Consider the following 23,678-nt stretch of genomic DNA (forward strand, 5'->3'; position numbering starts at 1 on the left):
CGCTCGAAGGACCGTCAGATTGTTTTTTTCCGCCATACTTGTTGGAAGCATAGTTGCGGAGTTCCCCGGCTTTCAGCCATTTTGTCATAATTCATCTAAAATTCCCTGTTCTTTAAATCCCATGTCGAGATTCTGAAGATTGACGCCGGACCGTAGAACGAACAGCCGTCGAGACTGCACGATGGACTTTGGGCCTCGGAAGGCCTCTGGCCTCGGCCTGGGCCTCGGAAGGCCTCTGGCCTCGTCCCTGCAAGTAGGGAGAGTGGGGGGTGGACATACTCACACTCGTTTATTTCCTACATACTCGCCTGCTGCCATAAAGTAACATATGGAGAGAACTCCAGCTCCAAGTGCAACCGTAAGTTTCCTTGGGTAGCATAGCACCTATAATCTCTGTCTGCCTAGGGATCACCCTGAAGATAGTTGCATAGCGTGTAAGCTCTTTAAAGCTAAAACACTAAAGGACCGCTCCACTAAACATTGGGCCCATTACGCCAGGCAGCACAAGGCCATGGAGGCGGTGGGTTCCTTCAGTGATGGCAGCAACGCCGCCATTTCGGACGGCGAGGGCACAGGGGCATCGATAAACACCCAAGCGCGAGTCCCCAGCCTCAGAGGATTGTCCGGCGGGGCAGTTATGGGGACTACACCCGGCGACATGAGCGCTACCCACACTACTGCACCTAAACACACTAACCCCAGCCGAGACTCGACACGGGTGTCGAGTGATCGGAAGAAAGAGGCACAAAGAGAGCGGTCCACAGAATCGGTGTCCTCTGGGCGTTCCAGGTCGAGATCGCCTCACAACACACAGCAACCGTCCACGATTGCCAAAGGTGCCTCACTCCCCAAAGTTATGGAGGTTGGGTCGTCAGAAGAGGAATCCAACCTCTACCCCCAAGCAGCATGCTTAAAGTCGGCTCCGGCAGTCCTTTCCACGTCTGCCTCCGAGTCTCGACGCACACCCTCTAAAGCTACAGAACCTAGACAAACCACCCCCGAATCTCGGCGCCAGGTGTCGAAAGATTCAGAGAAGGCCAAAAACTAAAGGGGAGAAACAGCAGAAGAAGTCATCAGAGAAAACATCTGTACCCCAGGTCCAGAAGGACAAGCATACATCTTCGGATAAAGATAAATCTAAGACCCCTGACCCTATCACTAGGCCCAAAGTTGTCCCTCCCACTCCACAGGATATGGGAGTAGAAGAGGAACCTCAGCATGAGGTGTTCATTCCCAGTTCCAGGGAATGGAGCTCTGATGGCATCAACAGGGTGATGAGAAGAATGTCTTTTATGGCTAATTTCTATGAGAAAAACCCTGAATATTTTCTAAGTTATCAGAATACCCCTGACACCTCTACTCCTTCAGGATCCAAAGACCCTCTGCTTCCTAGTAAGAGACCTTGGAATGAGACTCCAGCTCAGGCTCTGATTTCAGACCCACTCTCTATTCAACCCTACCATCAGTATGCTGAAGACCCAGACATACAAATACTGCATGACCAAGCAGGGGTTGATTATTACACAGACGACGAGGACCACAATGAGGAGGAGGGGGATGAGGCAGAGGCCTATAGTCTAGACTCACCTATCCCCAAAGATCCACTGGTCAATGACTCACCTGTGGATAATCAGCCACTAATGAATGAGGTCTTAGCTAAAGCTGCAGAGCACTTTCAGATAGACACTAAAGGGGCTCAAGAAGAGTGGGACTTTGCAGAGGAAATCATGGGTGACAAGAAGTCCATTGCCCAAGCCATACCAATTTTGAAGTCTATACAACGCAGAATTGACCCCTCCCTCCTCACCCCTAATCTCACCCGGGCAGTCAACCCCAGAATTGAAAAATTATTCAGGGCCGCCCCTTCCGACCCACTTTACATAAGGGGTCAGTTTAAGCCCGACTCATTGGTAGTAACTACCACCAGGAAAAGAGCGGGGACACCTCTAGCATCATCTGAAGCTCCCCCAGACAAGGAGAGCAAGAGGATATATGGTCTAGGAAGGAAAGTGGCTTCCACTTCTGCTTACCAGGCAAGAATCACGAATACCACCACTCTGCTGGCAAGTTATAATTGTCACCAATGGGAGCAAGTAGCTGCCATCATTGCCTCCACACCAGAACCACTAAAGGGCCAGTTAGCCCAGATTGCGTCGGAGGGTAGATCGGTGTCCAGGTGCATTCTGAAAGCGACTTTTGATGCAGCAGACAATGCAGGCCGGCTCATTGCAGAGAGCACTGTCATCAAGAGACACACTTGGCTAAGACAGTTAGGGTTCAAACCCAAGACCCAGGCTACTATTAACGACATGCCGGTGGAACCGAATGTCTTGTTCGGGAAAGCGGTAGAGGAGACACTCAAAACTGCCAAAAAAGAATATGATACCCTAAGGTCCCTTGGACAATTAACTAACAAACCCACGAACCAAAGAGGGAATAATAATAATTTTCGTCGCTCATCCGGCCAAAATTCCCAGAGGGGTTCTAATTACTCACAGGGGCAGGGTACATCGTGGGGTGGCAACCAACAGACTACCCAAAGTTACGCCAGAGGTAACAAGAGGGGCCGTGGTAGAGGGAGAGGCAGCCCAGGTACGCCTCCCTGCAAACAGTGATGCTCCGCTCAGGGTCGCTTCCCCTGCATCCACAGTAGGGGGGCGCATTTCCACCTTCATCCAGGCATGGGAAGGGAACACCTCAGACAGATGGGTGCTGTCCACATTGTCCGCGGGATACTGCATCGAACTATTGGAGTGTCCCCGCAACCACCCTCCAAGACAAAAAATACACTCCCTGGACCACCAAAAGATCCTCCTCTAGGAAATCATCAATCTTTTCGCAAAGGACGCGATAGAACTCGTCCCGGGCAACCAGGTAAACAAGGGTATTTATTCAACTTACTTCCTTTTGCTTCCTTGTGCCAAAAAAAGATATGACAATGCGCCCAGTATTAGACTTATGCCCTGCAAACAAGTATGTCAAGCCCCAAAGATTTCGCATGACTACATTCCAAGAGATAATCCCCCTCCTAAAAAGAGGAGATTACATGGCAACATTGGACATGAAAGATGCCTTTTTTCATATTTCCATGTTCCCAGCGCACAGAACATTCTTGCGCTTCAAGGTAGACAGTCAGCACTACCAGTTCAAGGTGCTGCCCTTCGGTATAGCCTCGGCTCCATGAGTATTCACCAAGGTACTGGCAGTGGTGGCGGCGCACCTACGCAGGGAGGCAATCCCAGTGTACCCTTACCTGAACGACTGGCTCATCACGGGGGAGACCCCAGTAATTTGCAGATCCAACATCCAAACAACGATCAACCTCCTCTTCGAATTGGGTTTCTCAATCAACGAGAATAAAATCAAGCCTGGTGCCAAGCACCTCCAAACAGTTCCTAGGAGCTGTCATAAACACTCAAGAGGGTTTGGCCTTTCCATTAGAGGAAAGAATTCGGAATCTACTACTGCAAGTTCCTCAATATCAGTCCGGTCGCCAGATAAGGGTGCGCAAAGCCATGTGTTTGCTAGGCATGATGGCGTCATGTATTTACCTGGTTCCCCACGCGCGCCTGCGCATGCGACCCAAGCAGGAATGGTTGGCGAAACAGTGGTCTCAGGCAAGTGGTCAGTGGGACGATCTAGTGGTTGTTTCGCCAACACTGGTACTAAGTCTTCGCAGGTGGACAAGAGAGAACCTGTCAAAGGGGAAACCCTTTTATGATCCAGAGATACAGGTGGTAGTCACTACGGACGCTTCCCTGTCGGGATGGGAGCACACCTCCTTCACCACACAGCTCAGGGTCGCTGGTCTCACACAGAGGCCAAGAATCGCATCAATCTGCTAGAACTTCTGGCGGTCTTCGAGCGTTCGAACCCCACCTGTTGAACCTGTCAGTGCAGATTTTAGACAGCACAACCGCGATGTTTTACATAAACAAACAAGGGGGCACTTGTTCGCCAAATCTGTCCAGGATTGCCCAGAGAATTTGGACATGGGCACTCAGACGGAACATTTAACTGTCATCTCAGCATGTTCCAGGGGATCTCAATTCACTAGCGGACGCTTTGAGCAGAGATCCTCTCCCGGAAGAACACGAATGGTGTCTACACGAAGAAGTCGTGGGAGACCTCTTCTCACAGTGGAGTTTCCCCACTATAGACCTATTCGCCACAAGCGAAAACAGGCAATGCCCAGGATTTGCATCTAGGTTCCCCCAGCCAGGCTCAATGGGGAACGCTCTATGGAGGAACTGGTCAGGGATGTTTGCCTACGCTTTTCCACCAACCCCTCTGTTCAGGAAGGTGGTCAACAAGATGCACAGGGAATCGATGACGCTCATCCTAGTTGCTCCCATGTGGGCGAGACAACTGTGGTTCCCGCACCTGCGCAAACTGGAAGTGTGCGAACCCATCAGACTCCCGTGCTGGTACAACCTACTATCCCAGCACGAAGGACAAACAGTGCATCCTCAACCCAGCTCGATGAACTTGGCAGCATGGCTCCTAAAGTCATAGAGTATGGCCATCTCAATCTACCACAGAGATGCATGGATATCCTAAAAGAATCAAGGAAACCAAACACAAGACACTGTTACTTTGATAAATTGAAGAGATTCGTTATTTGGTGCCAGAATAAACAAATCAACCCAGTTGATTGCACTCCTTCCAGTATTGTCACCTACATGCTCCACCTGCTGGACGCAGGGTTGGTATTTAATTCACTCAAGGTACACCTGGCAGCGCTGTCAGCCTACACCACCTCCCATAACAAAGTGTTGTGGTGGAAAGTACCAGTGGTTAAAGCCTTTATGGAAGGGGTAAAGAGACTCCACCCTCCAATTTCGAACCCACCACCAGGATGGGACATTAATGTGGTGCCCTGCTATACTCATGGGCCCCCCCTTTGAACCCATGCGTAAAGCTAGTCTCAAACACCTGACATATAAAACTGCCTTCTTAGTTGCCATTACATCCATAAGAAGGGTCAGCGAGATTCAGGCTCTGTCAGTGTAGGATCCTTTCTTTACTGTTCATAAGGATAAACTGGTTCTACGAACTCAACCTAGGTTCTCACCTAAATTCATTTCAAAATTCCATGTTAACCTGTCCATTGAGCTACCGGCCTTCTTCCAAGAACCCAAGAGCTCTGCTGAGATGAAACTACACACACTAGATGTGCGAAGAGCGGTTCTCTACTACGTAGACAAGACCAGACCGCTAAGAAAGACAGATCAACTGTTCATCTCCGTAGCTACAGGCAGAGAAGGAGATCGCATCTCTAAAGGTGCCATCTCAAAATGGATGGTCAAATGTATCCAGCTGTGTTACTCCCTTTCAGATAAAACTCTGCCTTTTACGCCAAGGGCCCACTCTACAAGAGGCCCTGGGGCCACTCTGGCTTTCATTGCAAATTGTACCCCTTGACACCATTTGCAAAGCAGCTACATGGAGCTCTATTCACACCTTTACTCGGCACTACTGCATTGACACTCATTCCAAGACAGATACTCAAGTGGGACAAGCGGTTCTAAGACATTTATTTGCTCATGACCCTTCTCACATCCCACCTCCTCCTTCTAACACTGCTCGCTAATCTATGCACACCATGTGATCTAAGCAGATTCCACAAGCCTCAGAAGGGATACATTACTCACCGTAATCGTATTCCTGATGCTTGTATCTGCTTAGATTCACATGTGCCCGCCCTTCCTCCCCTCTGAGAGAAGGTGCATGGATGCTTGTAGTCTTACCTATCTATCTGCTTGGATAATCTGTACTCGTGCTACTCCTCATGCTACCTCATGTCAGAAAAAATACAATCTGAGGGTCCTACACGCGTGAGGGATCATGGGTACAGTGGACGTCACACTAGGGATAGTATTACTGCCATGCCTTAGGTCGACGCCCATTTTATTTTCGAGTTTCGAAAAACAAACTGTAATACTCTGCAGCTTCCACTAGATGTCGGCCTATTCACAGCATGTGAATCTAAGCAGATACAAGCATCAGAAATATGATTACGGTGAGTAATGTATCCCATATACTTCACAGAATGGCACACCACACATTCAAGGTAAGTTCAAACTTTTGTAACTGTTCACTCTGAGTGGCAGTTACCAACCAACTCTTTCACAAGTAAGTACTTTTCAACACTTCTTCTTTTCAAGACTGAACCATTTTCTTATCCAGTCCTTCCCTATTCTATTGCATGAGTTCCCTCAGAGGCAAAAGAGGTACCCTCGTGGTCTTGGTGCCAGCTGTAGGCAGAGTGAGATAGGGTCCAGCTTCAGGCAAAAGTCAGAGTTCCTGTGGAAGACTGTTCAAACAAGTAAGCCGTTAACTTCAAAGTTAGTTAGGGTCCAGGGACTTCAGAGAAGGCACCCTAGAGGGATTCTAGTAGTGAGCCTAGGTGAACTGGATGGGAAGACTCCCAATCACAGGAAACACCCCAAGGTTTAAGGTAGGTAAATACCCCAGCCAACGCAGCACCTCAGCAAGAAGAATGGCAGCAGGGCAGACTTGAGGATCTGCAGCCAAAAACCCAGTCCATGGATTCCTTTGTCCTGAAGACGGAAGACCGGACTTTGGAAGATATTTTGCCTCAGGGATCGACGAGAAGACTCCAGGCAAGAGTTTCTTCACCGCTGGATGCAGCTTTGTGCCTTTGGCTGCCTTTTCAGGAGACAGAAGAAGGCTGAATATCGCTGGTTGGATTTTCGTCACTTGGAAGGTCCAGCACTCTGGTGAGGTGACTTTCTAGACTCAAGTCGTGTCTCTGGAGTTCCAGTAGGATGCCACCATGGTTTCGGCTCAATTTGAAATTCGGAAGATTATGCACCGCACACTGGCTCGAGGTCCCAGGGTATTGAGGTATTGCAGCCCCACGAGGTCGCAGCATTATGTGGGATGGCTCAAAATGCCGATCTTCTTAGGTCTGGTGGATCTCACGGCAGGCACTCTGGTTTCATCTTCCTCTTTGGGTTCAGATCCAGTGGTCGACCAGTCAGCAGCTTCCAGGTTAAGAGTTTCTAGCAGGAACTAGAGCACAACTTCTGCATTCTCTTCCTGCATTTTACAGCAAGGGGTGGTCTGGCTGTCCAATCAGGACAGCCAGCCCTCCACTGGCAGTTTGTTCCTTTCATACAAGTTGAAAGACAAAGGGCTGCAGAGTTTTGGACCTCCTCCCTTGCTCCCTGCCTTTCCAGACACACTGGTGCCTGGGAAGGGAAATCCACATGATTCCCACTGAAGACAAAACAGCCACTGAGGTCGTTCCCACCTAGAATGGCAGGGTAAGACCGCAGAAACAGCAAGCACACAAGAAAGGGTGAAAAAAGGAGCCCACCATTTTAGCAAAATGGTGGCCCTTTTGTGCATTACTGAGGCTGAATTAACGCCCTGCGAGTAATGAAGACTAAAAAGTCATAAAAGTAGTTACACTGCCACCAACTATTGAAGGAAATGTGCGGTTGTAACAAAATGTTACCAGGTAAGTAAGAAAGGGGATACATTGTATCCCCCCAGCACTCCACATAAGGTGAGGTGTGCTGGCTCACTATATAAAATGTAAAGGGGGATGAAAATCCCTCTTTACTACTTGAGAACTGTAGTTCACCCAATTGCATGAAAGAGAAGTTGACAGGGGAGCGAGCCCATAGGTGCAACCCAGCCTAAACCCAAAAGTTGGAGGAAACTATAACTTCAACCATACAATATGGAGAGGCATGAAAAGGTCACACATGAAAACAGTAAAAGACTAGGTGTGAGGGGAAACAGATTGCTCTTCACCTAGGGACAAGGTAAAATAGTTTTTTTTATTTATTTTTTTTATTGAAAAGCTACAGTTTTAACATAAAGAAAAATCTTTTGTTTCAAAACACAAGAGTAAGAAGAAAAGGAGAAGGGGAGAAAAACAAAGCTCCATTCCTTCACATCAGATGTTATGGCAGTCATTTATCATGAACAAGCTCCTGACCTATTCAGAGCCGATATGCCTCCATTGGGCCAAACGGGGAATTGCAAGAGTACATTCAAATAGTTGACAATTGCGCACACATGTTTCGTGTTATTGCCAGATGAAATCCTGTTCCACCACGCTGCCATATCTCCATCTAAGGGGGCGAAATTACCCAGATGTTTCGAACAGAGGTCACAGATTGCCTGACAATCTAATATTAAATGTTTCAAAGATTCCACCGCCTCCAGGCAAAAGCAGCAACAGTTGTTATTCACTGCAGGATTTTTCCTTTGCCAAAGGATTTATTTCGAGTACAGAGTATTTAGACGAAAGCAGAGAAATTGGTCTTGATAGTAACGACAATAACATCGTGTCAGATAGTGTGGCTGTGTATTCAGTTTTTTCTGTTCGAGACCAAGCCAATTTGCTGCAACCAGTTTTTTCCATTTCTCTAAGTTGACAATCCATGCCCAAGCTTCAAATTTTCTTTTAGCATGCTGAGGACGGGAAAAGAGGTCATAGTTACTGATTTCAGCCGCATCAATCCATTCTTGTACTCTCGAATACCATTGGCTCAACAGACAGCCAGGTTTCAGTTCTTCGTTAATCGCAAATATCTTGTAGGCGGGGGCTCCACCAAACTCTTTCATCTTACGCATTAGTGAGATAGATTTCCATATCACCTGGGCAAACAATGAGTTCAATGATAACTCATGCCATATCAATACCATTGGTACGCAAGACGGAAGATTGAGGACACGTCTCCAAAAAAGGCCCTCAAATTGATTCCATTTTGACTCGCTGATGTTAGAATTGGTACTACCTTTTGTTGGTAAAACATGAGCACTGGCGTAAGCGAAAATTTGCCAAAGTCTTTATTTAGTTTAACCGCTTGCAGGGCTAGTCTTGCAGATTTCAGTTTTAAGACTTTCACCCATTGATCTTCGCATATTGAAGTATTAAACTGGATTCCTAAATAGCGGATTGTGTTAACAGATGTTAAGAACTGGCCATCCACAATCCACTTGAATGCACAATCTTTTCTGCTGGTCGCATGACCGATAGAGAGGATTTTTGTTTTGTCTGTGTTGATAATGAGTTCATTGATGGATAAGTACTCGTTCAGACAATATAATAGACGTTGTAGTCCAATCTGCGTTCTATCTATCAGGAACAAATCATCAGCATATGCCATGTAGATTTTTGGAGGGAAACTATGGGCCTTCTCAAGATGAATCGGAAGATCCGCAAGGAATAATTTGAATAAATCTGCTGCAAGTGGGGAGCCTTGCTTGACTCCCCTTGTTGTGGGTATGTTATTTGATAACTCGCCGCTTTTATTAAGACAAACTCTGAACGAGGTCTTCGAGAGGAGTGCAAGAATTGGATTAAGAATCCCAGCCAGGCAGTTCCACTTGCGCAATTTTGACCAAAGCAAATCACGATTGACACAGTCAAACGCTTGCTTCATATCTATGAAAGCTAGATGAAGCTTAGTATTTGTTTTTATGGCATCTAGTTTCAGAGTTGTTAATAATGCAAGATTGACATCTACTCCAGTTCCCTTCGTGAAACCTGTTTGGCGAACATCAAGGATTCCAGCGTGTTTCGCCCAGTTAACCAATTTCACCCTGAGGTTCGAGCCAAAAAGTTTACTGATTGAGTCCAGAAGGGTGATGGGACGATAATTTTCTGGAGTCTCCCAGCTGCCCTTCTTGTGGATTGGAACCACTATTGCAGTTACCCAAGAATCGGGTAATTTCTTAGCAGTGGCGATTTTCTTAAAAAGACACTCAATAAAGGGTGCCCATTGAAGTATGTTCTTTTTTAACATTATGTTGCTCACCATATCTGGGCCAGCTGCACGTGAGTTTTTCAACAGTTCAATAGCTCTAACAATTTCTGACTGAGACATTTGGACATCCTAAGGCACTGTTTCAGCTACCTGTACTGATTTAATCCCATTGTCCTTATTATTGAACACTGCCGAGAAATGATTGCACCATACGTCACCAGAGATTGTGTTCTGGGTTGAATTTACACTCTGTACATGGCCCATGTTTAAGATTTGCCAAATTTCACCATAGTGATCAGAAGCTTCATCAATAGTTCCGCACGGTCTTGCTCCACAATAATTTTGTGGGATCTTGCCCAATTTCTATAGTTCGCTCTTCTTGATTTCACTTCTTCAAGCTGTTGAGAATTGGTGATGTTTTTTTTTTTTTATTAGACGCACATCTCTTCTCAGCTCTTTCTTTTTGTCGTCCATCACTTTACTAAATCGATGTTTGTGACTATTAAGTTGTTGAGCTGGATCATTTTTATTTATTATGTATATTGACAAGAGCGGAGCATAGTCTACGCCATTTGCTGAATTCATTAGTCTTTCAGTTAAGTTACCAATTTTTGTCACACTCAGCCGAAGACGATTACCACTAAAATTCGCTTCCACTGGTTAGGATAACGCAAGGCGGAATCAGAAGAAGCCAATAGACAACCAAGTTTTAGTAGCCTATGATCACTATAAGGCATTTTCAAGGCGTGTAGCGTTGTTACCTTACACTCAAAGTTCCTGGATACCCAAAAATAGTCAATAATACTGTGAGAGGACAGTCGGTGCCAAGTTGGTTGCGCCGGGATGTCACCCTGAACGGCACCGTTCAACAACACACAGTCCCGCATCTTCATTGCATCTGACCAATTGTGCTCTTTTGCATCCAGATTTTCATAGGCCAGTTGTCTATAACTTTGGTTGTTTGAGTCGTAGTTGAACCATGTACAATTTAAATCACCACAGCCGATGATCGTCAGATTGTTATATTTAAGACTTGTCTCATCTATTAACTCACAGATCGCAGTGATGAAGACTTTTTCTTTTATTTTAGCTGGATTCCAGTAACAGTTAATAATCAGCAATGATGAATTTACCTTTGTGGTGTCGATCATTGAGTGCATGATTATGCCTTGAACAAAGGGATTTGGATTTAAACACGTTGGTGTTGTCCAATTTTCAGTCAGACGCACCATTGTTACTAGGCCTGCACTCAGACGTCCTTGTGTATTTTTAATGGCAGGATTAACGAGGATTGAATATCCATCTCTCATAGGTGCTTCAGAAAGCCAAGTTTCTTGTAAACAGATTGCAAAGACATTGTCTAAAGATACGTCAAAGCCTTGCAAGAGGTGATGGAATCCTCTGGTGTTCCACGAGAGGATTGAAAATGGAGCATCCCGGGGTTTCAATCATTGCTAATCTTGTGCTTGACATCTCGGTCGAAGTTCTTGCTTTTCGTATTGATGACTGATTTGGCCTTTTCTCACAGCCACCGATAAGCTGCTACGCAGCTGGTTCACATCAACAACTTTATTTTCTGCTGAACTAAGTGCAGAGGTTTCAGAGTATTTATTCTGAGAGTGCTTGTCAGGTTCGACTGCAATGTCGAATCCAAACATCAGTAGGTCGTTGACCGCTTTAAACAGAGTATTACGAACTCCTGCAGATTCAATATGTAGCAGAACAGCGTCGGAGCATTGCTCAGTGACATATTCAACGATTTTAATATCGTCGGAGTTGATCAGGCGCAAAGGTGGAATGTGTTTAAATAGTCTCAATACATTTGCTCAGTTTAAGTTTAGCTCGTTGTCCTCTTTGTGAATATTTTCCAATCTAAGTTTACAAATGTGCTCGACCTCTCGAGGTACATGGGATTTGTGCACCTTTGATGTGAATCGCACTTGCTGTTTACGTTGGTTTGTGGTTAGTTTGGGGTTCAAGCTTGAGGCTAACATGTTCAGTTTCATGTCCTCTGTGTTAGTCGGAACTGTACTCATTACTCGGTGGACTTGCAATTTCGAAAAGAAGGAAGTCATCATAACATTTGTAGCTCGAGATGAAGGGCGCGAGCAGGGAACATTTCCATCACTGGAAATATGAGACTTCACCTCGTCATCAGAGTTTGAGTACGTGGATAGATCACATAGAGCAGCTGATACTGAATTTACTGAAGTGACTGACTGACAGTCATCCGAATTTATACGTCGCCGCTTTGCTCCAGGTCTTAAATACGTTTACTCACAATTCTTTTGGGATACTGTGAGCTCCTTAGCACTGTCACTGTGGCGATTAAAAAGCCCCAGCTGCGGCAGCGTGGAAAGGTTTCGTATAAAACTTTTTGTGGATGAATGAGTAGGTCGCTTTGCTTTCTTCACTTTTGTGGTGGTTTTATTTTTTTTCTTGGCTTGTGCTAAATTCTTAACTTCGTTTGAGGCTGCAGAGGTTTTAGCAGGGCAGCCCACTATACCTGTTTTGGCCGGACCAGTGAAAATGCCAAATGAGGAAAAGACTCCCCCTTCTGAAGCCACTTGAGGTGCAACCTGAAAAGGTTGCCTTTCTTCATTACAATAGGCACATACAGCCACGGTAGACAGATCAATTACCGGCTGGGTTTGTAGGGGAACATTATCAGGGATGATATTAATAGTTCCTGCCACAATATTTTGAGTGCTTAAGTCTTCATCAAATTGGGCTACTAAGCACTTATTTTGGACCGGCATTGACAAAAGTCTTTCTGCATCCTCATGTGCTTGCGCCCCAGCGAAAGTACAAGTAGATGAATCAATAGTCCGTGTGGCTCCTCTAGGATTGTTTGTACAACAATCTGTGGTTAACAGAGGAGCTAGCTCTCTAAGCACCTCCAGCAGACAGCTTATCTGATGCTCATGTTGCTCCTGTTGCGTTGCAACTAATTCACCAAGGCGCGTTTGCCACTGCAAACTTTTATCTTTTTCTTCTTGCATCTGTTGGTGTACAGACTTGGTGAAATTGTCTATTTGATCTAATTTTGTGGAGAGATTTAATAGAATCGCCCCTTGATCTCGAATCGTGTTGTTCAGTGATTCGTAAAGTTTTACAAAGGGGATCATCGCTTGGGAGGAAGCTGCCAGCACATTATTGTGCAGTTGAATTGCTGCACCTGCTGAAAGGTTAATTTTAGAGTGTGACATGTTATAACCGTCTTTTCCAGGACTTGGGGCAATTGACGGCTCCATAATAGAGGTGAGAAGCTTCGATGGAGTTGCTGGAAATGCTGCTGCGTTTGGTTTTTTTGCACTTTGACGGCTTTCTGGTTGTTTGGCCATAGACAGCAGATTTGGAGTTTTGTCATTTTCTTGTTGGCCATTTCGTGGCGTTGATAGAAAGTTCATTCGTGCTTGAGCTGATATTGTAGTAGGTAAATGCTCCAAGTTCTTCTGATTGGGATCACAGGCAGTTGCTCACTCTTACGGGACTGCTGGTTAGACGTTACTTTAGATGCGTCATTCTGTGGATGAGACTGAGGCGGTGATTCAAGGAGATTGATTGCACAACCGTTTACTGGCTTTTCTGATGGATGATTCGAAGACTGAGAGGTGTGCACAGAAACAACCTCCTGATGTAAGTGGTTATTCGGAGTACCAAGGCCTCCCACCGGATCCGAGCTTGACTGTGAGGGAGCAGCAACAAGTGGCCGCAGATCCTTGGGCGGCGAGTGTGACACCGCTGGCGACGCTGTAATTAAGGACGCCAGACCACTGCACCTGGGCGTTTGAGATGTCAAGTGAGCAGTGGCCTGATTAGAGCTAAAGCTCGCCTCAGATTTTCCAAGCAGATCCTCATTAGTACCTTCTGGTATGCTGGGTGTAGTTGACGTTTGTCGCTCACTTATAACAGCACTTACAAGTCCGTCTGTTGTACTCAGTGATGGGACCATGCTTTCATCGAGTCTCTCGTATGCTTCAGACGCAGCACTTATGATTTCTGCATCCGTTAGGTCGAATGGAGAGAAGTACTTCACAGGGAGAGCAATTTGCCTGAGTACGACATCCACTTTTTTTTCCTGTACACCTAGCGGGAACGGAATTGGCACCAAATCGGCTAAAGAAAGCAGCATCAGCGGTCTTACAGGCTGTTCACATGGAGCAGTATTCGATTGACTGTTCAAGGGCTCGACTGCTTCTGGGGCAGTTAAACTTACAGGACTTGCGGAGCTTACAAGATGGGAAGTAGAAACAACAAACTCGTTGGAGACATCTTGATGCACTTGGGCTTTAGTCGTGGTAGATGAAGTCAAATTCAAAGTCGGATTATCCGACATAGACGTAATAATCGGAACAGCATGCGATGCTGACTTGCTTACCTTAAGGCCAGCAGCGGACTTATCAGGCAGCGCAGTCCAAGGATTTAACATTCGGCGTTGCTGCAGCGTCCTTCGCCGAGTTTATGGGCCGCTTGATAGGGGTGCTTTCTGCGGAGCAACCATCCCAGCGTTCCACACCTGGACACACCGGGCGAACTGGGAAAACTGGACTGCGCGCCACGCTCCGCGTGGCAAAAGTGCTTTTAAACAAAACAATGAAGCTAGAAACTGGACTCCGGTCACTGCAGCTCCTCTCAGGCACACACAAGCGGAACTGGGCAAACTGGACTCTGCCGGACTCCGCGCCGCGCTCCGCGCAGCAAAAGTGCTTTTAAACAAAACAATGAAGCTAGAAACAGGACTCCAGTCGCTGCAACTCCTCTCAGGCACACACAAGCAGAACTGGGCAAACTGGACTCTGCCGGACTATAGTAAAATAGTTACCCAGTCAAAGCAAAATGTTCTGTTGTTGACACAGGTCAGGAAGATTTATCATTGATATCAACATCTTACCTAACAGTGGGTCAGGCTGAAAGGGAATCCAGGCAAGATGGGACAAACTAAAAAACAAAGACAGTAAAATGCAGAAGAAAAGGATTGGGGGATTGGTTACACAGAGAGCCTGCTGTGTAACCTGAGCCTGCTGTAGCCCTTCCTGCCAATTGACCTGGGGACTCCAAAAACGACGGCCCCAACCCAGAGCCTGGTGAAACCCACTAGACTCAAGATGACCTGCATTTTGAGCCAATCCACGCCATGCTGTGACCTTGCGGGGCTGCAATACCACAATACCCTGGGACCTCGAGCCATTGTGCAGTGCATGGTCTTCCGAATCTGGCTGAAACTTCGTGGGCATCCTGCTGGATCTCCAGAGGCACAGTTCCAGTCCGAAAAATCCCCTCAGCAGAATGCTGGACCTTTGTAACAGAGAGAATCCGACTGGCGATATTCTGTCTTCTTCTGTGCTCCTGAAAAGGCGCCAAATCCACAGAGACACATCCAGCCGCAAGGAAAGCCTTGCTTACAGCCTTTTTGGTTGATCCCTGCTGCAAAATCCCTACCAAAGTCCTGTTTTCAGTCACCACAACAAGGAATCCACTGACCGGTTTTTTGGCTGCAGATCCTGAAGTCCTGCTGCAAAATCTTCTTCTGTTCTGAGGTACTGTGCTGGTTTAGGTATTTACGTACCTTAAGTCTCTTTTGATTCCTGTGTAGTTTTGGGGTGTTATTTGTGATTGGGAGTCCTATCATCCAGTTCACCCCGGCCCACTGCTGGAATCATCCTAGGGTGTCATCTGTGTAGCCCCTGAACCCTCAACTCACTCTAAAGTAAAATACTCACCTGTTTGAACAGTCTTCCTTCGGAACTCTGACTTTTGCTACTTAAGAACCTATCCTGACACTGCCTTTTGAACACTAGACCCTAGTGCCCCCCTTCTGCCACCGAGAACACACATGCTCCAAGAATAAGGGAAAGGCTTTTAAAGGATTGGGCCTTTTGCCTAGAAAAGAGAATACGTGTTTACAAGTTAATTACGTATAAAAGAGTTGGTTGGTAACTATAACTCTGAGAGTGAACAGTTACAAAAGTTATTACTTACCTTAGAAAGGTTGTGCCATTCTGAAAAATATATGTAACATCTTTCTTTCCTTAGAAACTGTTTTGAGATTCTAACAAAAATTAGATGCAAGGGTATGTTACTTATCTGTGATTTGGTTATGCCTCTTCCCAAAAGTAATGCTGTTGGTTTCACTTCACTATTCCAGTTAGGATAAATGTATGAGTGTTCCCAAACTGGGTCTTTCTTCCCCTGACTTGCTGTTGGCCTGTCCAGAATAAGTCTGCATTAGGTTTTACCTACCGAGAATAACCTTGAGTAATTTATAAAGAGTAACACTGGGTTTTGCTTTCCCTGTTCTGTTTTAGACAGACATAAACACAGTCCTGCCCCAAGTTGCTGATGGCTCTTTGAAAAAGTATATGGGTTTTACTTACCTTGAGTTAGCTGTGTGCCATCCTAAAATAAGTTACAAGAGTTTCTGCTTATCTCCATCTGTGTTTCACTGATCTCAAAAGCACCTGTAATTGAATATTACATCCTTTGGTTTTACTCACCTAGTATAACTGTGTTATCACAAAAGTAGTTATAGGTTTTTACTATACCTAGAATAAGTGTTCCACTATTCACAAAAAGTATATTGTCCAGTTGACTTATTATGCAATTTCTTGCTGAGCATCATAGTACAACTGTTAATATCTACTACCCTGGTATTACTGAATGTAATCTGAAAGTAACCATTGGTTGTACTGCCCAAGAATAGGTGGGTCCTATACTGAATGTGCTTAAAAAGGTTTGACTTCCCTAGAACTAATGTTAGGTGTTACAAATAAGGTTATATACTTTGGTCTGTGTACCTTCAAGCATACCCTACATACAGCAGACGCAACGACGAGGACATACCTTTGAGGAAACGGGGCGCATCAGGAGCCCAGCTAGAATGACAGGAAACATCTGACTATACGAACTAGAGCCCCACTAGGGGACACAGGAAAAATCTACTTAGCCTTGAAAAGGACCTACGGGTCGAAACACGTGTCGGCTGACCTCACACACAAGTCAATGAGACACAAATAAATACAAAAACTTGTGCACCAAGCACTGAAGAAAACAGGAAACTGTGTGGAAAATCACTTTCTTTATCAAAGAAACTAAAAACAAATGCAAGGTATCCAGGAATCCCCCCCTGTTTTTTCATAATGTGTTTGACTTTGATCATACCCCAAGACTTAACTTGGCCTATTTGTATTTAAAATGATCCTTTATTTTTTATAATACTTCTGGTTATCAGTGTTTCTATTAATCTATTTGTGTGTTATAGATTCTCTGTGCCTCTCTACAGCCCTCTCTCCCTCCTAAAATAAGCCTGGCTGTTCTTTCCACGCTACCAACGAACTCAGGTGGTACAGCCTTATACTAAGTCTTGTACTATCTCAGTTGAATGGTTTTGATGAGGTTTGGTAGAACTTCAGAAAAACTGTGCTAACATCGGCACACTATTGCAGTGCAAGTTTTGCGCTGTGGCACCGGTATTGACCGGAGAGGAGCAGATTTGTGTTTCTTTGCCCTGGGTGCTGCCGCCACTTAGGCCGGCCCTGCCCTCATGCCTGTCGCACCCCATCCCACTTGCTTTTTCTTTTCTGGATCTGCTGTCATCTTCCTCCTTTTGCCTTTTGCAGTCATGGAATGAGAAACAGGACTCGTTTCGAAAAGCCAATGTCTTATTGCTGTGATAGTCATCTTTGCCACAGTTCTTTTTGCTTCCAAGAATACCCATCTGCAAGCGTGCTTTGATGAAAAGAACACTTTCTTATTCCCTTTTGGCACCCATGTTATAATGCAGGGGGTTGCCTATGTGAAAAGGACTGCTGAAATGCTTTGGTTGGGTCTATTTTGCCTGACTAGCAGGCCTTTTCTATTGGGTAATCATCATCATGTAAGCGCTACTTTTGTATCATTGCGTGTTTTAATTTAATGAAATGATTGTCCAGAGTGCAGTTATCTACGTTGATGATTTACACTTGTAGAGAAGGATTTCCAGTATAACCTCTTTTTGGGCATTTTAACCTTCCTCCACCTTCTGGACCATTTTGCTTTCATTTTATATTAATAGCATGTGCTTTCTTCAGCCTGCGTGGAGATTATTTTTGGGTCCTGCAGACTGAATTCAACCTAATCATTTTTTAGAGCTATAATTCCAACTTGTCATGTGTGCAAGAATAAGATGGGACAGCTGGTCTTGGTAACATTGTGTTTCCTGGTGGATGCCAAATCTGAGTGTATTTAATTGAGATTGAAACATGGTGTCTCTTCTGAGGATTTTGCTTACCTTACTAGTGTAGAAAACAATACCAGAAGAGCAAATTCAAGACTGAGATTCTGTACAATAATGACGTATTTGGACGGTAAGAGTTCTGCCTGCACTTACTCGCAGTTGGTGTGGTTCGAAATGGAACCATGGGTGTAGTACAGGCCCAATGCTTCCAGTGCCCATCAGCTTTCAGGACATTTCCATAACTGTGAATCTGTGCAGAATACAGTCTTGTTGAGACTAGCAATTGCAAACTGATTTTCATTTGTATGACTTTTATGTTATTGATTTGTTTTCTTCTGGTAAGGGTCAAAATGGTTAAAATAACAAATAAACCATGTTTGCTATTGCACTAACAAGTGTTGTCCACCTGCTGAGGGAAAGCTAAGCTAGAAAAAGCCACACAGAAAAAAAGAACCAAATACGATCAATAATTTTCACATTTTGCATTATTTATGTAGAAACACTTGCCCTCGTAGGCGTTTTGAAATAGCACAATTCTATCACTTGGAGACACATTCAAATTTATTTTTATAACACCCCATGCAGCGCAGAAAACCTTCATATGGCTAGCATGCCAAAACAGCAAATAGAAAAACAGATCATAGCACCAGATGGGGACTCATTTGAAGCAGTTTTTATCCTAGCTTTAAACCTGTGCAATATGAAAGGTAATGAGTGATGACTATGGAGGACATTTTGTTGCACAGTTTTCATTAACAGTACAGCAGTACAATATTGGCACTGTAACAATCTAGCACCATGTACAGTGGCCATTTAAAATGTGGCACTGCTGAATGAACCAATATTCTGACAAAGCATATAGAAGTGTCTGTTTTTTAGCATGCATTCACTTCCTTTCAACAGTTGAGCTTTTCCGCTCCTCAGGTTTAAGATAGTTGAACTACACAGACATACTTTTTAAAGAAGATCACCTATATTTGGAGGGCAGATTCAACACATTTCTTCAATTGAGTACAGGGCCTTCCTTGGTTTCCTACCAAAGTGGTTTATGAAGATCACTATTTGCCCATAGTTTCTCCATATTTGCCATATTATAGCTAGTGATGGTCTGCCGGGTGAGCAGCTGCAAGTTTACTCCCATCATCTCCAAAGAAGTGTTTATGGTGCATTATTTGGAAACAAGTGTAATGATTGAAAGACCAGGTCAATTTTAACATGAACATTTCATTGAATATAAAATGTGTTTAAAGTATTCCTTGCCTGTATCTCATGTGTAAACATGTCTTGTTCATAAATTGTGGTTATGTTTCATATGTTTTTTCATTTATTCTAATTCTGTTTTGTTCTCCATTATTGTTTATCCCTTTTTGTTGCATGTTTCTTTCCATAGCCATTCTTTGCCCCTCATGTTTACGTGCCAAAGTATTACTTTGGTCATTCCCAACATCCCATGTCACGTCCATCAGTAAAAACCGGTTTATCCAGAGATCAGAACAGTGGGCTAGTAAGTATGTTGATAGATAAGTACTAACATAGTGAATGAAAAATACAATCATGTATTGTTTTTGCTCTTTAAAATAGTACTAACCATTTTTAGAATTTCATGGAAAAATACTAGTATAGCAGATTAAGCTATTACCACTGTGAATTTAAACGATTCACAAAAGTAACTTGTTAAAAGGCTGTTTTACTTTGATTATGAAAACTATGATGACATTCTTTATCATCATATTTGTAAGTATGTTAATGCTTTTATATCTTTCTGCAAAAAACAAGGATGCAAATACTGTGCTTTTTCAGAACTTTATCTGGATGGTTTTCTTCAAATACTTTCTTTCAAATGCACCATATATCCTATTGAAGCAAAGAAAGCAATTACTTACTTTAAAATGCATTTAAGCTTATATTTTGGAATCTATGATTTTTAGAAGCATCTGGAGCAACTGAAATATTGTATTTTCACTGTCAAGTTGTTTTTGCTTGGTTTGATCCCTGCCTTCTGCTCTCCCTCCAAGTTGAGTAGCCTAAATAAGAACATGTTTGTGTTTGCTAATCCACTCTTTATATGCACTAGCACAATGTATTCTTGCTTTAGTGATCTCTGCAAACTAATTCTATGATGGGTCCGGTAAGGATTTAAGAAACCAAAAAGGTAAATAAACTCAACATGTTAATGTCTAAAGGCAGGTTTGCGTAGCCTGCAATCGAGCTCCACTAGTACATGTTCAGTGTACAAACCTCTAGACTAGACAAAGGCATGCAGCCAGAAATTATAAATCTACTAATTGGCTAAACGTAAAACAACACTTCCTAAATAATCCATCACAAATCTTATTTCTTGTCCAGATTACAGAAACTATGTATGTAGCCGGACCAGAAGTAAAACCAGTAGCAAAGCGACCACAAATTAATATTTTCTTACATGTGTAAGCCATTATCTGGAAAAGAAATGTATTCATAAAACTGAAAAAACATCCGACTACCGGGACTGTTGGGATAACCTGGGAATTCGAGGACTAAACCAGAGCTTTCATAGTGTTAGAACGATTCCCTTTTACTCCTTACATACACTTTGTAGAATCCCAACCTCTAAACTACTGAATTATATATTTGGCTATTGGTTGTGTGAAATAATCATAACATTTATGGACGTCATATTGCATTTGTTCTCATATTGGGAACAGCAGGTTATATTACATTTCTCTGGTACATACTACAAGTAATCTGATGTTTTTAAGTAGGGGCGTTACAATTATATTGGGTTGAGAACTGTATTTTATCGCCAAGATGAACAGAGAAGCAGGATTAAGATTACCCATAATGATGGATGACTGGGTGTTAGGTACGTTTTTCTAAAGTCCAACTGGTGTGGGACTTCATAAGACTTATCTCTTGGTATTAGGGACCCAACATAGGCCTGTACTACAGTTGGTAGTGTGACTGAGCAACCAGGCTTATTTTAGGAGGGAGTAATGTGAGCTGTAGAGCAGTGCACTAAATACGTAAACGCAGGGATCCAAGTAAACACTTTTATTTATATATATGTTAAGACGGATTTCTGAACTCTGACCTGGTGGGCAGAGGTTCACAAGGCCAGCCTAGTTTCTTGGAACAGGGTAAGCTTCTGGACAAGCCAGACCAATAAAGGTAGCATTGGCGGCGGTGAAGACTAGGTCTCAGGAGGGGTGAGGGTGACTGAAGGACCTCAATGAGCACACAGAGTAATGGACACTTACAAGTCACTCCCAGTCAGGTGTGTGTATATATTAAAAATACAAATACATTTATTTCAAGGCCTTTGAGGTTCAGCACACAGTAATAATCAAAGTAACACTTTCAAACCAACACAATCCTACTCAAATACATATATACAAGACCAAGTGGCCTAAATGGGTCCACAACCTAAAAGAGGGAAGGAAGCAGGTAGTGCAAATAGTCTTTAGGCAGTTCTGCAGTAATCACAATCCTAACTGAAAGGCAGTCCAATCCCTAAAATGAGAGGAGCCTATTGCTCAAATTTACTTGCAATCCTGGCGCACGCGGTAGTGCAGATGGGCGAAACAGGGTCTTTTGTAGGGTCTGTAGCAGCTCAGGAATGCAGGTGAGGTGATGCAGAATAGGTTCCCATTATTAGAGGAGGGTCTCCCCAACAGGGCAGAGCAGGTTCCAAGAATTGGGAAGTTTGATAGCTCGGGCTATCTGTGAAAAGGAAAGGGGCCCTCAGGGGCCACTTGTGCGTAAAAAGGGTTGGATGCGCTAGGGGCCACCGAAAAAGGGTTGCTAGTACTCACCGACCCCTGGCGCCCTCCGGATCAAACTTCTGTAGTAGAGTCCAATTCAGTTGCAGGTTCAAATGCGACAATTCTGTGGTTCTGTGGCTTTCAGCAACAAAGTTACAGCGTTGATTTCAAAACGGGACAGTGGCGATTTCTCAGGCCAGTTTCACTGTACCAGGCTTCAGGGCCAAGAGGGGCACAGCAGCAGCGCACCTGCAAACTTCGTCACCACGGCTGGGCGACACGGTAACTGCGTTCACGCCGAATTAGGCTCTCTCTCTGTTTTATTCCAGACTTGGGAATGCCAAGTGTATGAAATTCGGTGCGAGAGTTCTGAGAACACAGAGCTAGCGATGTACCAAGTTTCAAGGGTCGTCCTTGACACGGCGGTGGTATCAGGGAAAGGTCCTGCGCAAGCTGGTCAGCCCACTGGTTGGCCCAGGGACACTTCCGAGAAGGCTTACTTGAAGGGTTTGATGAAGGTGCCAAGAATAGTTGGTCCCACTATTCCAATGGGTCGAAGCGTCTTCGCAGACCTTCTAGTTCGAGCAGATGCAGAGGGTTCCAGCAGGGTGCCAAACCTTCCAGCGGTTCCTTCGACTTGGCTTCTTAGTTTCAGGATACTTGGATCCTATTCTTCGTTCAGTGAGATGAGAACTCCAGAGATCGACATGATATGGGTGTTTGGAGCCTTCTGTAATCCAAAATCTCCTTCGTGCCAAAACGAAGAGGACCCAATGGGAGATCTGCTCACATACAGGCATACCATACGTGGACCAACCATGGACCACGGTGGTCCCAGGCATTCACAGAACACCAGACTCTCTGCCACCCAGGATGTGCATTGGAACCAGACAGTCCCACCCACATCCTGGAATTACACACACAAGGCATGCAGAAGTCTGTGAAAGCTTGGCGTTTTGCTGGAGAATGCATGCCCAAATAAGGACTGACCCGGGTCGGCTCGACCTGGTGAAGGGGTAGGGTGGCCAAAGGACAGGACAAAGAACCTGGTGGCATGGCCATTTGGGAACCAGGCCACCTATTTGTGCCAAACGCGGTATACGCGGTTTACTTTGCAGGAAAGGGTTAAAATTACACAAAAAGATAAGCTTACACCGGCCCTGTCCAAGGCACCTCTGCACTTCTCCTAAAAAATCCTTAGAGAGTATCGAAGGCCTTTTGAAATGACTACAAGACCCAAGTGCACTGTACTGTAAGGTACATTGTGCACTTGGAGCATGTTGCAGAAAAGTTGCAACATTGACAAGGACTAAGGGGAAAACATGTCTCCCAATACTGACTGTCTTTAAGGGAATGTCAGTTTCCCCAGAATAAAGTGAGCGAAAAAAAGCCCAGAGGAGTGCAACTGAAGGCTGTGCTCCACTGGCAAAGTCAGACTATGGTGTTTAACAGCAGCAACAAGTTGGGGGGATGCACAACTGGAGGGAAAACTTCACATAAATTGGGAATCTTTCCTAACAATATGCACAAGGCACACAAGCCAATCTAAAATGCAGCAACTAACAATAACATTCAATGTGAAAATGAATCAAGTTATATAAGAAACAGTATTGCAGGTGAGTAACTTTTTCTATGCTTTACATATCCAGCACACAATGACATCAATTAAGGTCAGTATGAGCACTTAACTATATCACCTTTACAAAATTGAGATGGTAGGGAACATTTCAGAGTTAGGCAGAACACACTTAAGCAACTGTTAATAGCCAGTATACTCTGCCAGAGAGGTAATAGGCAGTCTGTTTCCTAGCAATAAAAGTGTTCACAGTTAAAACCTTTGGAAGAACCAGCACTGCCAAAGCCAGTAGTATCAAGAACATGGACCTCTGGGAAACCAATCCAACCAAAGTCAAAGGTCCAGTTCCAGTTTGGATGAAGATCTTCAGGGGAAACGTTAGTTAACCATTCTGT

General features: G+C 44.5%; 1 protein-coding gene across 4 annotated transcripts in view; it reads left to right on the top strand.

Annotated features, from left to right (window-relative positions):
- KIDINS220 (kinase D interacting substrate 220) overlaps positions 1–23,678 on the top strand; it is a 1,499,978-nt gene that overhangs the window by 1,350,972 nt on the left and 125,328 nt on the right. For 2 of the 4 annotated variants that reach the window (XM_069606010.1, XM_069606011.1), the window contains exon 26: positions 19,358–19,471. The exons of the other annotated variants lie outside the window; for them this stretch is intronic. In XM_069606010.1, the coding sequence (XP_069462111.1) occupies positions 19,358–19,471 (114 nt within the window). The remainder of the gene's footprint in view (positions 1–19,357; positions 19,472–23,678) is intronic. 4 annotated transcript variants of the gene reach the window in all.

Source organism: Ambystoma mexicanum, chromosome 4p, assembly GCF_040938575.1.
Source record: "Ambystoma mexicanum isolate Mex_15411 chromosome 4p, UKY_AmexF1_1, whole genome shotgun sequence".
NCBI lineage: Eukaryota > Metazoa > Chordata > Amphibia > Caudata > Ambystomatidae > Ambystoma > Ambystoma mexicanum.